Genomic DNA, 17177 nt, shown 5'->3' with positions numbered 1-17177 from the left:
AAGGCCCAAGTGTAGTAGGTGGTGTTATGCTATATGAGTCCATTAACTTAAAAGGACTATATGTGCCTGTGCCTTATAGCACAGAGTTCCTTAGTAAATATTGACCAAGGTACCACATTGCTATGTTTACTAAGCTATGATATGCCAGGATATGACAGGACAACTTCTGGCACTGGAAGACACTTTAGTGCCTGGTCAAATAAATCGGCCAGAAGAGGTCTTCCTGCATTGGAAGGTGTCTAATGGAGTATTACTGCTTACTGAATATGGCCTTTGTTTTTCATTAACATTTGTATTTAATAAGCAGCATTTTACTCATCTGTTTCTGTTTAAGGGAAGAAGTGGAGTCTAACCTCATATTTCTAGGACTTCTGATCATGGAAAATCGCCTGAAGCCTGAAACGAAGGCCGTTCTGCAGGAGCTTAGTGCTGCCAACATAAGGACTGTGATGATCACAGGTAGTGTATGATGAGGAGTGTGTTTGTTTTGTGTTTTGCAGCAGATTCTGGGATCTTAATGCAATGGTTTTAAAGGCAATAGCACCACAAGTTGTGTGTGCACTTTATGGGATCTGTGTGTTTGTTTGGGGAGTTTTTGTGTGAGTTATACTGGAGTTTAATGTTTGCTCATATTGTTCTTTTCCTCAATCACGGGGGTTTCTGTCCTGTTGGTCAGTAGAGGCGAACTCCAGTCCTCAAGGGCCAGGTTTTAAGGATATACCTGCTTCAGCACAGGTGGCTCAATCAGTGGCTCAGTCAAAGACTGCACCAGCTGCGCGGACGTATCCTGAAAAACCTGACCTGTTGGTGGCCCTTGAGGACTGGGTTGGCCGTCCCTGCTGTAGGTCATGCGCAGTCTTACAATACAAATATTTTCGAACGTTTCTTTCCTAAGGTGATAATCTTCAAACGGCTCTGACTGTTGGGAAGAGCTCTGGGATGATACCCCATGCCAGCAAGCTTATTCTAATGGAAGCCATGGAACCTTCTGGAAGTAAACCTGCATCAATTACTTGGCAAACCATGGCTGAAAACCAAGAAAATGGACACGCATCACACGTATATTACATGCTACATTCATATTATTATTGTTGTTTTGTAAAGTGCCAACATATTCCGTAGTGCGGTACAAGGAGTTCAAGTTTTATGATCCATCTTTAAGAAAGATCAAGACCAATGCAATCCATGTAATGCAATACCGCCAGCATGTAACTGTCCGTTCCTTTCCCATTCGGCTCCGAACAGCACAACGCAACCTTATTGCAATAGGCATGTGATGTTCACACCGACTTCTTATTGCAATAGGCATGTGATGTTCACACCGACTTCTTATTGCAATAGGCATGTGATGTTCACACCGACTTCTTATTGCAATAGGCATGTGATGTTCACACCGACTTCTTGCAGTTGCAATGATGGTTTTTCAGAAAAACATAAGAAATCAGAGTAATATCCCGATAATCAATAAACAAGTCACACCTATTAGAGAAAAGTGTAGTCATTTTCTACTATACAGAACATGAAAAAATACATCTGTAATCTGTTGAGATATTTAGCACTAAAACACAATCATTACAGGATGAATCTTGGCCACTAGCGTAACAAATCGACTATCATGGATTGCATTTTTAAGAACAAATCATAGATTTTTTATTGTTTTAGTATACTCCTCATTTCATAGTATCAAATAAAAATGACTATTAAAGTTTAGTATGCAGCATAACGTGTAAAAGCTATAATGTATTACAGACGAAAATCAACATTGACTAAGTACACAATGGCCTGTTTCCGTAACTAACGAATGCCTTTTTAGGAGTCAAACATTGACATTCATGGAGGATGGAATGGTACCACTACGGAAGAATCAGGCCCGTACCACTTTGCAATAAGTGGGAAATCATATCAGGTTATATTGCAGAATTTTTACAACTTGGTACCAAAGGTAAGTATGGGGTTTAAAATCTACACTTTATCCTATTTGGTTAGTATATCAGTTAATAGTGCCATGTGCTAAAGAATTACATAGAAATAACACTTAGAATAGTGACCGGGATAGAAAGCTTATTTTGTTCTGAACCGCATTAAAAAAAAAAAAGAGCAAAATTGTCCAAATTACCATTTATTTATAGATGTTCCTATAATGATATCATATCAGTGTGTGTCAATCCTTTGCCTGTTTTCTTTTTGTCTCTCTCCGCAGCAAATTTAGAAGCCATAGGCATGTGGGGTACCTTCTTGTAGGACCTCGTGCACCAGTAGGGTTGCCAGGTGGCTTGTCCAAAAATACTGGACACCCACGCCCCCCCGAACACATATAACAAATACCACCAAGCTCCCCAAATACATTTAAAAATACCCCCACCTCCCCCAAAATACATTAAAAAATACCCTCACCCAAAATACATTTTAAAAATACCCCCACCTCCCCAATACATATAAAATATACCCCCACCTCCACAATACATTTAAAATATACCCCATCATCATGATCTCATCTCCCCAGGCTGGCCCCCATCACCATCCCCCCCCATTATCATCTTATTCCCCCATCATCATCCTCTCACCCAGGTCCCCCCATCTTCTCACCCTGACCCACCCCCATCTCTCACCCTGGCTCTCCCCCCCCCATCCTGTCACCATCTCACCCTGCCCCCCCATCCTGTCACCATCTCACCCTGCCCCCCCATACTGTCACCATCTCACCCTGCCCCCCCCCATTCTGTCACCATCTCACCCTGCCCCCCTCATCTTGTCACCATCTCACCCTGCCCCCCCCCCATCCTGTCACCATCTCACCCTGCCCCCCCCCATCCTGTCACCATCTCACCCTGCCCCCCCCATCCTGTCACCATCTCACCCTGCCCCCCCATCCTGTGACCATCTCACCCTGCCCCCCCCCCATCCTGTCACCATCTCACCCTTCCCCCCCCATCCTGTCACCATCTCACCCTGCCCCCCCATCCTGTCACCATCTCACCCTGCCCCCCCCCATCCTCCCATCCAGTCACCCTGGCTCTCCCCACCCCATCCTGTCACCATCTCACCCTGCCCCCCCCCATCCTGTCACCATCTCACCCTGCCCTGCCCCCCATCCTGTCACCATCTCAGCCTGCCCCCCCCATCCTGTCACCATCTCACCCTGCCCCCCCCCCATCCTCCCATCCTGTCACCCTGGCTCTCCCCACCCCATCCTGTCCCCATCTCACCCTGCCCCCCCCCCCCATCCTGTCACCATCTCAGCCTGCCCCCCCATCCTGTCACCATCTCAGCCTGCCCCCCCATCCTGTCACCATCTCACCCTGCCCCCCCCCCATTCTTTCACCATCTCACCCTGCCCCCCCATTCTGTCACCATCTCAGCCTGCCCCCCCATCCTGTCACCATCTCAGCCTGCCCCCCCATCCTGTCACCATCTCAGCCTGCCCCCCCCATCCTGTCACCATCTCACCCTGCCCCCCCATCCTGTCACCATCTCAGCCTGCCCCCTCCATCCTGTCACCATCTCACCCTGCCCCCCCCCCATCCTGTCACGCTGGCTCTCCCCCCCATCCTGTCACCATCTCACCCTGCCCCCCCCATCCTGTCACCCTCTCACCCTGCCCCCCCCATCCTGTCACCATCTCACCCTGCCCCCCCCATCCTGTCACCATCTCACCCTGCCCCCCCATCCTGTCACCATCTCACCCTGCCCCCCCAATCCTGTCACCATCTCAGCCTGCCCCCCCCATCCTGTCACCATCTCACCCTGCCCCCCCCCCATCCTGTCACCCTTGCTCTCCCCCCCCCCATCCTGTCACCATCTCAGCCTGCCCCCCCATCCTGTCACCATCTCACCCTGCCCCCCCCATCCTGTCACCATCTCACCCTGCCCCCCCCCCCCCATCCTCCCATCCTGGCTCCCCCCTCATCTTCTCACCCTGGCTCCCCCCTCACCCTCTCACCCTGGCTCCCCCCTCACCCTCTCACCCTGGCTCCCCTCATCCTCTCACCCTGGCTCCCCTCATCCTCTCACCCTGGCTCCCCCCTCACCCTCTCACCCTGGCTCCCCCCTCACCCTGGCTCCCCTCATCCTCTCACCCTAGCTCCCCTCATCCTCTCACCCTGGCTCCCCTCATCCTCTCACCCTGGCTCCCCCCTCACCCTGGCTCCCCCCTCACCCTGGCTCCCCCCTCACCCTCTCACCCTGGCTCCCCTCATCCTCTCACCCTGGCTCCCCCATCCCCCAATCTGTGTGCTTACCTTACTGCCAGGAAGGACAGACTTCTCTGGGCCGCCGGGGTGTAGGCTCCGCCCCGCTGTCCTCTGATTGGCTCTCCGCTCCCCCAATCACGGACAGGCTGCACAGACTCACGAGCGCTCCTGCCCGCCCCCGCCTCCAGTCTTCCAGTCGAGACGTGCGCTGTAGTAATTACTGGGACCGCAGCCTTAGCACTGCTTGCCCTCGCGCCGCCCTCGCGCCGCCCTCTCCGCAAATATGGTAATACCGGATTACCTCCGATTTTATACCGGACAGGCAACGGAATTACCGGCACCCGGACACCTGGCAACCCTATGCAGCAGGAGTATTATTTCAGCATGTTTGGCTGCTCTGGGCCTGAGGTGCACACTCCAGGAGTAACACATAATGTTGCTACACCGCATTCATTATTATATCATGATTCAGCTTTGCTTTGTTTTGCAGATACTGCTGAATGGGACAATTTTTGCTAGAATGACACCACGACAAAAATCTAATCTAATTGAAGAATTTCAAAAATTAGAGTAAGTTCTTCAGTATGAACCTCACACAGTATTGTACCTGCACCTGGCGTATACAGTATGGGAACGGGACCAGCCCAATAACCATGTACTTTGTAATGCAATCGGATACACCAGTGTATTCAATTAGTTGGACCCAATAGTACATTCAGTTTCTTACCGATCGGTATCGAAACTAAATACAGGCATACCCCGCATTAACGTACGCAATGGGACCGGAGCATGTATGTAAAGCGAAAATGTACTTAAAGTAAAGCACTACCTATTTCCCACTTATCGATGCATGTACTGTACTGCAATCGTCATATACGTGCATAACTGATGTAAATAACGCATGTGTAACAGGCTCTATAGTCTCCCCGCTTGCGCACAGCTTCGGTACAGGTAGGGAGCCGGTATTGCTGTTCAGGACGTGCTGACAGGCGCATGCGCGAGCTGCCGTTTGCCTATTGGGTGATATGTACTTACTCGCGAGTGTACTTAAAGTGAGTGTACTTAAAGCGGGGTATGCCTGTACAATCTCTTGTAATGCCCGAGTAAAACAGGTAGCATTTTCATTATTTTGAAACTATAATAAATATATTAGTAAGCCCTTCACATTCTATTCTAAGGTATACAGGTAATTAGAAAGAAAGCTTTCAGGTAAAAAGATATTAAGCAGATGTGAGAAGCCTGTGTAACATAATGTGTTAGCTGAACATTGAAAGAATTGCTTTGTATTGTTGTAGTTACTATGTGGGCATGTGCGGAGATGGAGCAAATGATTGTGGGGTGAGTAGTTTCTTTCCTGTAGAAATAATTTAGTTAACCAGTCTACCTCTTAGCGGGAGAACAAAGAGCCGTTTACATGATAACGTGGCACTGACGGGAGGTGGCCCTTCCATGACCCTCGTGTTAACGTGGCACTCCGCCTCGGGTGACTGTACATTGTTTATAGACTTTTTTTTGGTGGCACCAAGGGGACAAAAAGTTAAATAAAAGGAAATACCTGGGTATATGGAAAGTCTTATCCCGGCAGCTCCCGGGGTTTGGATTTGCCAACATTAATATAAATAAGGTGTTGCAGATTCATATTTGTTTGTGTGTTATCTGTAATTATATAGATTATAGAAAAAATGCAAATGATGTATGTTTTAGAGCCCAAAGTAAAAATACTAGACTATATGTATGGGGAACCCATGGTAACTTAGATATGAATGAAATGGATCATTTACAGGCTCTGAAAATGGCCCATGCTGGGATCTCCTTATCAGAACTAGAGGCTTCTGTGGCTTCTCCTTTCACTTCAAAAATCCCAAACATTGAATGTGTTCCAAAACTAATCAAGTAAGTTCCACTGACGTACCACTTACTGCAACAGACAATGTAAATGCTGTGTATAATACAAGATGTGCCTTAATATTGTGCAAGCTTGGACATTAATTAAAACATTTTTTAATATAGATTTTTTTTGTACAGCATGGAAACCATGGGGCCCTCACAATCTGAACCATGTTATTTTTAGCTCTGGACCATCAGCTCCTGAGACCTTTAGTGTAGTTACCAGCGTCTGTGCTCCCTCAAGGGAAATAAAAATGGCTGCCAAATAGTGTGGGTGTTGTTCGGCTTTCTATTGAACGACCATTCACGATATAATGCTAGTAACTTCACTGGTAAGTATCTTGGGAACCAAAGGATCCTGGGAGCTGCGCGTGTTTTAGCTTCAGAGGGCACCCTGGTTCACATACTGTAAAGTAAGTTGGGTTAGTTAGGCGGGACAGCTGCTTTAAGTTGTGTAGGGAGTGGTATTATGACCTTGAGATAACATGGTAGTTATGTCACTTTACAGATAATGAGCAAATCTCGTTGAGATTTCAGTGTCCACACGTGTACACCACATCTCCAGACATACATAAGTCATGCAGAGAGTCTAAAGAAAAATCCAGCAATGATGCCATGGTCTCAGGCACACGGGCAGCCAAAGAAGTAATCAACTGGGTCTACAAGTTGGAGAGGGGAAGTTAAGAGAAGTTTAGAGAAGGTGTGCCGGCTCAGTGAGCTATGTGGAGCATATCTGCCACTAATGTCAACATGTGTATTTATTATCTATGTCCAGCAAACCATTGTACAAGCGTATCTTACGGTTACAAGTTAAACAGCAAAAAATGTATGTAATTGCTGTTATACATCTATTCTCTAATTGTATTGGGTTATTTAAAACATGATGACATTTAATTTTAATTAGTAACCAACATTTTATTTGCTTATTGTGCAGGGAAGGACGGAATGCTCTCGTTACCTCTTTCTCCATGTTTAAGTTCTTGACGATGTTCACTCTGATTGGATTAACTTGTATATTGCTTCTCTTCTGGGTATGACGCCATGATTTTTAGCTCTGGTACAGATTCATGTTATATATTAGGCGTTTAACATATGCAGCGCGGGAGAGAGATAAATAAACTCGCCAACATGCATACACTCACACTGATACCTTACTTAGTGTCCGATCCGGACACGTATCTTTCCCAATCTGCTACAGAACCCGTTGGCCATCAATACCGCGCCTTCTCATTCCTTTCACTCTGACACTAATTATATTTTCCAATGCTGTTTTTCCCAAGCCACAGAAAACATATGTATAAAGCATAGCAAGGAAAGCTGCATTGGTGGGAGAGCTTGGGGATCACAACTTCTGCTAGCTGCAGCTAAGCAGATAATTGTTTATGTTGTTGGCCTGCTAGGGTTATTTTCTTCCCTACATTAGTCTGAAACCCTTTGGACATGGTATACATGTGCTGTAACTAACTTGTATTTATCTTTTTCAGAAACAAACACTTCTTGGTAATTATCAATACCTCATGCAAGATTTGGCGATCACCATTACAGTTTCCCTAACTTGTACGTGTCCTGCTGATGTAGGCTCCTCTAACGCTGAAGAGGCGCACTTTAGCACGCTGGTGTTGATTGTTGCTCTGAAACTTCTCAGTGGCTATTAAGGCCACATTATGTTGTGGGTCACTTCAGCTGACAAAGTTGATAGTGTTCTCCTACTCTTGGGGCAGCCAAAATAGCCTAAAATGCCCAGTTTACCAAGTTGCACAAGCGTTAACAATATTTCTGTTGTGTTCTTCCAGTGAGCTTAAATGGTCCAGCGTCAAAGCTGGCCCCATACAGACCCTCGGGACAGCTTCTCTCGCCTCCTCTGCTACTGTCGGTTGTTCTGCACTTTATTTTCAGTGTGATTGTGCAGACAACGGCATTTATTCTGGTGCAGCAGCAGCCTTGGTACAATGAAAGTGACGTCTTCAGGTAAAAAACATGGTACCCAGTGCCTGCTTCATAGCAAATTTCCAGGTGTCTTTAGGGAACATAAAAAGCATCACCCTTGTCTACAGTAAGTAGACCAATTAAAACTGCCCCAGCCTGTCAAATGTGCTCACAAAAGTATGAAATCATAGGAGTAGCACAGGTTTATACCATAATAGCGCTGCCGCACACGTTTCTGCGGGGTGTAACTTAGCTGTGTGTCACATATTGGAAGTTGTCGGAAAAAAAATATGTTTTTGTCAAAATTTCAAAAATTAAAAAAAATCTATTTTCCCGTGTTATACTAGTGCTGAGCCGGAGTTATCCACACTCCTGTGTTATACTAGTGCTGAGCCGGAGTTATCCACACTCCTGTGTTATATTAGTGCTGAGCCGTAATTATCCACACTCCTGTGTTATACTAGTGCTGAGCCGTAATTATCCACACTCCTGTGTTATACTAGTGCTGAGCCGTAATTATCCACACTCCTGTGTTATATTAGTGCTGAGCTGGAGTTATCCACACTCCTGTGTTATACTAGTGCTGAGCCGGAGTTATCCACACTCCTGTGTTATACTAGTGCTGAGCTGGAGTTATCCACACTCCTGTGTTATACTAGTGCTGAGCCGGAGTTATCCACACTCCTGTGTTATATTAGTGCTGAGCTGGAGTTATCCACACTCCTGTGTTATACTAGTGCTGAGCCGGAGTTATCCACACTCCTGTGTTATATTAGTCCACACTCCTGTGTTATACTAGTGCTGAGCCGAAGTTATCCACACTCCTGTATTATACTAGTGCTGAGCCGGAGTTATCCACACTCATGTGTTATACTAGTGCTGAGCCGGAGTTATCCACACTCCTGTATTATACTAGTGCTGAGCCGGAGTTATCCACACTCCTGTGTTGTACTAGTGCTGAGCCGAAGTTATCCACACTCCTGTGTTATACTAGTGCTGAGCCGGAGTTATCCACACTCCTGTTATACTAGTGCTGAGCCGGAGTTATCCACACTCCTGTGTTATACTAGTGCTGAGCCAGAGTTATCCACACTCCTGTGTTATACTAGTGCTGAGCCGGAGTTATCCACACTCCTGTGTTATACTAGTGCTGAGCCGGAGTTATCCATACTCCTGTGTAATACCAGTGCTGAGCCGGAGTTATCCACACTCCTGTGTTATACTAGTGCTGAGCCGGAGTTATCCACACTCCTGTGTTGTACTAGTGCTGACCAGGAGTTATCCACACTCCTGTGTTATACTAGTGCTGAGCCGGAGTTATCCACACTCCTGTGTTATACTAGTGCTGAGCCGGAGTTATCCATACTCCTGTGTAATACCAGTGCTGAGCCGGAGTTATCCACACTCCTGTGTTATACTAGTGCTGAGCCGGAGTTATCCACACTCCTGTGTTGTACTAGTGCTGACCAGGAGTTATCCACACTCCTGTGTTATACTAGTGCTGAGCCGGAGTTATCCACACTCCTGTGTTATACTAGTGCTGAGCCGGAGTTATCCACACTCCTGTGTTATAATAGTGCTGAGCCGGAGTTATCCACACTCCTGTGTTATACTAGTGCTGAGCCGGAGTTATCCACACTCCTGTGTTATACTAGTGCTGAGCCGGAGTTATCCACACTCCTGTGTTATACTAGTGCTGAGCCGGAGTTATCCACACTCCTGTGTTATACTAGTGCTGAGCCGGAGTTATCCACACTCCTGTGTTATACTAGTGCTGAGCCGGAGTTATCCACACTCCTGTGTTATACTAGTGCTGAGCCGGAGTTATCCACACTCCTGTGTTATACTAGTGCTGAGCCGGAGTTATCCACACTCCTGTGTTATATTAGTGCTGAGCCGGAGTTATCCACACTCCTGTGTTATACTAGTGCTGAGCCGGAGTTATCCACACTCCTGTGTTATACTAGTGCTGAGCCGGAGTTATCCACACGCCTGTGTAATACTAGTGCTGAGCCGGAGTTATCCACACTCCTGTGTTATATTAGTGCTGAGCCAGAGTTATCCACACTCCTGTGTTATACCAGTGCTGAGCCGGAGTTATCCACACTCCTGTGTTATACTAGTGCTGAGCCGGAGTTATCCACACTCCTGTGTTATACTAGTGCTGAGCCGGAGTTATCCACACTCCTGTGTTGTACTAGTGCTGACCAGGAGTTATCCACACGCCTGTGTTATACTAGTGCTGAGCCGGAGTTATCCACACTCCTGTGTTATACTAGTGCTGAGCCGGAGTTATCCACACTCCTGTGTTGTACTAGTGCTGAGCTGGAGTTATCCACACTCCTGTGTTATACTAGTGCTGAGCCGGAGTTATCCACACTCCTGTGTTATACTAGTGCTGAGCTGGAGTTATCCACACTCCTGTGTTATACTAGTGCTGAGCCGGAGTTATCCACACTCCTGTGTTATACTAGTGCTGAGCCGGAGTTATCCACACTCCTGTGTTATACTAGTGCTGAGCCGGAGTTATCCACACTCCTGTGTTATACTAGTGCTGAGCCGGAGTTATCCACACTCCTGTGTTATACTAGTGCTGAGCCGGAGTTATCCACACTCCTGTGTTATACTAGTGCTGAGCCGGAGTTATCCACACTCCTGTGTTATATTAGTGCTGAGCCGGAGTTATCCACACTCCTGTGTTAAACTAGTGCTGAGCCGGAGTTATCCACACTCCTGTGTTGTACTAGTGCTGACCAGGAGTTATCCACACGCCTGTGTTATACTAGTGCTGAGCCGGAGTTATCCACACTCCTGTGTTATACTAGTGCTGAGCCGGAGTTATCCACACCCCTGTGTTGTACTAGTGCTGACCAGGAGTTATCCACACTCCTGTGTTATACTAGTGCTGACCAGGAGTTATCCACACGCCTGTGTTATACTAGTGCTGAGCCGGAGTTATCCACACTCCTGTGTTATACTAGTGCTGAGCCGGAGTTATCCACACTCCTGTGTTGTACTAGTGCTGACCAGGAGTTATCCACACTCCTGTGTTATACTAGTGCTGAGCCGGAGTTATCCACACTCCTGTGTTATACTAGTGCTGAGCCGGAGTTATCCACACTCCTGTGTTATACTAGTGCTGAGCCGGAGTTATCCACACTCCTGTTATACTAGTGCTGAGCCGGAGTTATCCACACTCCTGTTTTATACTAGTGCTGAGCCGGAGTTATCCACACTCCTGTGTTATACTAGTGCTGAGCCGGAGTTATCCACACTCCTGTGTTATACTAGTGCTGAGCCGGAGTTATCCACAGTCGTGTTATACTAGTGCTGAGCCGGAGTTATCCACACTCCAGTGTTATACTAGTGCTGAGCCGGAGTTATCCACACTCCTGTGTTATACTAGTGCTGAGCCGGAGTTATCCACACTCCTGTGTTATACTAGTGCTGAGCTGGAGTTATCCACACTCGTGTGTTATACTAGTGCTGAGCCGGAGTTATCCACACTCCTGTGTTATACTAGTGCTGAGCCGGAGTTATCCACACTCGTGTTATACTAGTGCTGAGCCAGAGTTATCCACACTCCTGTGTTATACTAGTGCTGAGCCGGGATTATCCACACTTCTGTGTTATAATAGTGCTGAGCCGGAGTTATCCACACTCCTGTGTTATACTAGTGCTGAGCTGGAGTTATCCACACTCCTGTGTTATACTAGTGCTGAGCCGGAGTTATCCACAATCCTGTGTTATACTAGTGCTGAGCTGGAGTTATCCACACTCCTGTGTTATACCAGTGCTGAGCCGGAGTTATCCACACTCCTGTGTTATATTAGTGCTGAGCTGGAGTTATCCACACTCCTGTGTTATACTAGTGCTGAGCCGGAATTATCCACACTCCTGTGTTATACTAGTGCTGAGCCGGAGTTATCCACACTCGTGTTATACTAGTGCTGAGCCGGAGTTATCCACACTCCTGTGTTGTACTAGTGCTGACCAGGAGTTATCCACACTCCTGTGTTATACTAGTGCTGAGCCGGAGTTATCCACACTCCTGTGTTATACTAGTGCTGAGCCGGAGTTATCCACACTCCTGTGTTATACTAGTGCTGAGCCGGAGTTATCCACACTCCTGTGTTATACTAGTGCTGAGCCGGAGTTATCCACACTCCTGTGTTATACTAGTGCTGAGCCGGAGTTATCCACACTCCTGTGTTATATTAGTGCTGAGCCGGAGTTATCCACACTCCTGTGTTATACTAGTGCTGAGCCGGAGTTATCCACACTCCTGTGTTATACTAGTGCTGAACCGGAGTAATCCACACGCCTGTGTAATACTAGTGCTGAGCCGGAGTTATCCACACTCCTGTGTTATATTAGTGCTGAGCCAGAGTTATCCACACTCCTGTGTTATACCAGTGCTGAGCCGGAGTTATCCACACTCCTGTGTTATACTAGTGCTGAGCCGGAGTTATCCACACTCCTGTGTTATACTAGTGCTGAGCCGGAGTTATCCACACTCCTGTGTTGTACTAGTGCTGACCAGGAGTTATCCACACGCCTGTGTTATACTAGTGCTGAGCCGGAGTTATCCACACTCCTGTGTTATACTAGTGCTGAGCCGGAGTTATCCACACTCCTGTGTTGTACTAGTGCTGAGCCGGAGTTATCCACACTCCTGTGTTATACTAGTGCTGAGCCGGAGTTATCCACACTCCTGTGTTATACTAGTGCTGAGCTGGAGTTATCCACACTCCTGTGTTATACTAGTGCTGAGCCGGAGTTATCCACACTCCTGTGTTATACTAGTGCTGAGCCGGAGTTATCCACACTCCTGTGTTATACTAGTGCTGAGCCGGAGTTATCCACACTCCTGTGTTATACTAGTGCTGAGCCGGAGTTATCCACACTCCTGTGTTATACTAGTGCTGAGCCGGAGTTATCCACACTCCTGTGTTATACTAGTGCTGAGCCGGAGTTATCCACACTCCTGTGTTATACTAGTGCTGAGCCGGAGTTATCCACACTCCTGTGTTATACTAGTGCTGAGCCGGAGTTATCCACACTCCTGTGTTATACTAGTGCTGAGCCGGAGTTACCCACACTCCTGTGTTGTACTAGTGCTGACCAGGAGTTATCCACACTCCTGTGTTATACTAGTGCTGACCAGGAGTTATCCACACTCCTGTGTTATACTAGTGCTGAGCTGGAGTTATCCACACGCCTGTGTTATACTAGTGCTGAGCCGGAGTTATCCACACTCCTGTGTTATACTAGTGCTGAGCCGGAGTTATCCACACCCCTGTGTTGTACTAGTGCTGACCAGGAGTTATCCACACTCCTGTGTTATACTAGTGCTGACCAGGAGTTATCCACACGCCTGTGTTATACTAGTGCTGAGCCGGAGTTATCCACACTCCTGTGTTATACTAGTGCTGAGCCGGAGTTATCCACACTCCTGTGTTGTACTAGTGCTGACCAGGAGTTATCCACACTCCTGTGTTATACTAGTGCTGAGCCGGAGTTATCCACACTCCTGTGTTATACTAGTGCTGAGCCGGAGTTATCCACACTCCTGTGTTATACTAGTGCTGAGCCGGAGTTATCCACACTCCTGTTATACTAGTGCTGAGCCGGAGTTATCCACACTCCTGTTTTATACTAGTGCTGAGCCGGAGTTATCCACACTCCTGTGTTATACTAGTGCTGAGCCGGAGTTATCCACACTCCTGTGTTATACTAGTGCTGAGCCGGAGTTATCCACAGTCGTGTTATACTAGTGCTGAGCCGGAGTTATCCACACTCCAGTGTTATACTAGTGCTGAGCCGGAGTTATCCACACTCCTGTGTTATACTAGTGCTGAGCCGGAGTTATCCACACTCCTGTGTTATACTAGTGCTGAGCTGGAGTTATCCACACTCGTGTGTTATACTAGTGCTGAGCCGGAGTTATCCACACTCCTGTGTTATACTAGTGCTGAGCCGGAGTTATCCACACTCGTGTTATACTAGTGCTGAGCCAGAGTTATCCACACTCCTGTGTTATACTAGTGCTGAGCCGGGATTATCCACACTTCTGTGTTATAATAGTGCTGAGCCGGAGTTATCCACACTCCTGTGTTATACTAGTGCTGAGCTGGAGTTATCCACACTCCTGTGTTATACTAGTGCTGAGCCGGAGTTATCCACAATCCTGTGTTATACTAGTGCTGAGCTGGAGTTATCCACACTCCTGTGTTATACCAGTGCTGAGCCGGAGATATCCACACTCCTGTGTTATATTAGTGCTGAGCTGGAGTTATCCACACTCCTGTGTTATACTAGTGCTGAGCCGGAATTATCCACACTCCTGTGTTATACTAGTGCTGAGCCGGAGTTATCCACACTCGTGTTATACTAGTGCTGAGCCGGAGTTATCCACACTCCTGTGTTGTACTAGTGCTGAGCCGGAGTTATCCACACTCCTGTGTTATACTAGTGCTGAGCCGGAGTTATCCACACTCCTGTGTTATACTAGTGCTGAGCCGGAGTTATCCACACTCCTGTGTTATACTAGTGCTGAGCCGGAGTTATCCACACTCCTGTGTTGTACTAGTGCTGAGCCGGAGTTATCCACACTCCTGTGTTATACTAGTGCTGAGCCGGAGTTATCCACACTCCTGTGTTATACTAGTGCTGAGCCGGAGTTATCCACACTCCTGTGTTATATTAGTGCTGAGCCGGAGTTATCCACACTCCTGTGTTATACTAGTGCTGAGCCGGAGTTATCCACACTCCTGTGTTGTACTAGTGCTGACCAGGAGTTATCCACACGCCTGTGTTATACTAGTGCTGAGCCGGAGTTATCCACACTCCTGTGTTATACTAGTGCTGAGCCGGAGTTATCCACACCCCTGTGTTGTACTAGTGCTGACCAGGAGTTATCCACACGCCTGTGTTATACTAGTGCTGAGCCGGAGTTATCCACACTCCTGTGTTATACTAGTGCTGAGCCGGAGTTATCCACACTCCTGTGTTGTACTAGTGCTGACCAGGAGTTATCCACACTCCTGTGTTATACTAGTGCTGAGCCGGAGTTATCCACACTCCTGTGTTATACTAGTGCTGAGCCGGAGTTATCCACACTCCTGTGTTATACTAGTGCTGAGCCGGAGTTATCCACACTCCTGTTATACTAGTGCTGAGCCGGAGTTATCCACACTCCTGTTTTATACTAGTGCTGAGCCGGAGTTATCCACACTCCTGTGTTATACTAGTGCTGAGCCGGAGTTATCCACACTCCTGTGTTATACTAGTGCTGAGCCGGAGTTATCCACAGTCGTGTTATACTAGTGCTGAGCCGGAGTTATCCACACTCCTGTGTTATACTAGTGCTGAGCCGGAGTTATCCACACTCCTGTGTTATACTAGTGCTGAGCCGGAGTTATCCACACTCCTGTGTTATACTAGTGCTGAGCTGGAGTTATCCACACTCGTGTGTTATACTAGTGCTGAGCCGGAGTTATCCACACTCCTGTGTTATACTAGTGCTGAGCCGGAGTTATCCACACTCGTGTTATACTAGTGCTGAGCCAGAGTTATCCACACTCCTGTGTTATACTAGTGCTGAGCCGGGATTATCCACACTCCTGTGTTATAATAGTGGTGAGCCGGAGTTATCCACACTCCTGTGTTATACTAGTGCTGAGCTGGAGTTATCCACACTCCTGTGTTATACTAGTGCTGAGCCGGAGTTATCCACAATCCTGTGTTATACTAGTGCTGAGCTGGAGTTATCCACACTCCTGTGTTATACCAGTGCTGAGCCGGAGTTATCCACACTCCTGTGTTATATTAGTGCTGAGCTGGAGTTATCCACACTCCTGTGTTATACTAGTGCTGAGCCGGAATTATCCACACTCCTGTGTTATACTAGTGCTGAGCCGGAGTTATCCACACTCGTGTTATACTAGTGCTGAGCCGGAGTTATCCACACTCCTGTGTTATACTAGTGCTGAGCCGGAGTTATCCACACTCCTGTGTTATACTAGTGCTGAGCCGGAGTTATCCACACTCCTGTATTATATCAGTGCTGAGCCGGAGTTATCCACACTCCTGTGTTATACTAGTGCTGAGCCGGAGTTATCCATACTCCTGTGTTATACTAGTGCTGAGCCGGAGTTATCCACACTCCTGTGTTATATTAGTGCTGAGCCGGAGTTATCCACACTCCTGTGTTATACTAGTGCTGAGCCGGAGTTATCCACACTCGTGTGTTATACTAGCGCTGAGCTGGAGTTATCCACACTCCTGTGTTATACTAGTGCTGAGCCGGAGTTATCCACACTCCTATGTTATACTAGTGCTGAGCCGGAGTTATCCACACTCCTGTGTTATACTAGTGCTGAGCCGGAGTTATCCACAGTCGTGTTATACTAGTGCTGAGCCGGAGTTATCCACACTCCTGTGTTATACTAGTGCTGAGCCGGAGTTATCCACACTCCTGTGTTGTACTAGTGCTGAGCCGGAGTTATCCACACTCCTGTGTTATACTAGTGCTGAGCCGGAGTTATCCACACTCCTGTGTTATACTAGTGCTGAGCCGGAGTTATCCACACTCCTGTGTTATATTAGTGCTGAGCCGGAGTTATCCACACTCCTGTGTTATACTAGTGCTGAGCCGGAGTTATCCACACTCCTGTGTTATACTAGTGCTGAGCCAGAGTTATCCACACTCCTGTGTTATACCAGTGCTGACCCGGAGTTATCCACACTCCTGTGTTATACTAGTGCTGAGCCGGAGTTATCCACACTCCTGTGTTATACTAGTGCTGAGCCGGAGTTATCCACACTCCTGTGTTGTACTAGTGCTGACCAGGAGTTATCCACACGCCTGTGTTATACTAGTGCTGAGCCGGAGTTATCCACACTCCTGTGTTATACTAGTGCTGAGCCGGAGTTATCCACACCCCTGTGTTGTACTAGTGCTGACCAGGAGTTATCCACACTCCTGTGTTATACTAGTGCTGACCAGGAGTTATCCACACGCCTGTGTTATACTAGTGCTGAGCCGGAGTTATCCACACTCCTGTGTTGTACTAGTGCTGACCAGGAGTTATCCACACTCCTGTGTTATACTAGTGCTGAGCCGGAGTTATCCACACTCCTGTGTTATACTAGTGCTGAGCCGGAGTTATC

The 17177-nt window shown here is 47.5% G+C and overlaps 1 protein-coding gene across 1 annotated transcript in view; it reads left to right on the top strand.

Moving 5' to 3' along the window:
- LOC142466200 (putative cation-transporting ATPase 13A5) overlaps window positions 1-17177 on the top strand; it is a 67117-nt gene that overhangs the window by 26847 nt on the left and 23093 nt on the right. Inside the window, exons 18-26 of the mRNA XM_075571080.1 lie at window positions 335-459; window positions 896-1059; window positions 1814-1942; window positions 4681-4760; window positions 5486-5528; window positions 5974-6083; window positions 7012-7108; window positions 7562-7634; window positions 7871-8045. Of these exons, the coding sequence (XP_075427195.1) occupies window positions 335-459; window positions 896-1059; window positions 1814-1942; window positions 4681-4760; window positions 5486-5528; window positions 5974-6083; window positions 7012-7108; window positions 7562-7634; window positions 7871-8045 (996 nt within the window). The remainder of the gene's footprint in view (window positions 1-334; window positions 460-895; window positions 1060-1813; window positions 1943-4680; window positions 4761-5485; window positions 5529-5973; window positions 6084-7011; window positions 7109-7561; window positions 7635-7870; window positions 8046-17177) is intronic.

Source organism: Ascaphus truei, chromosome 14 (genome assembly GCF_040206685.1).
Source record: "Ascaphus truei isolate aAscTru1 chromosome 14, aAscTru1.hap1, whole genome shotgun sequence".
NCBI classification, from domain to species: Eukaryota; Metazoa; Chordata; class Amphibia; order Anura; family Ascaphidae; genus Ascaphus; species Ascaphus truei.
This window is presented reverse-complemented; position numbering and strand designations above follow the sequence as displayed.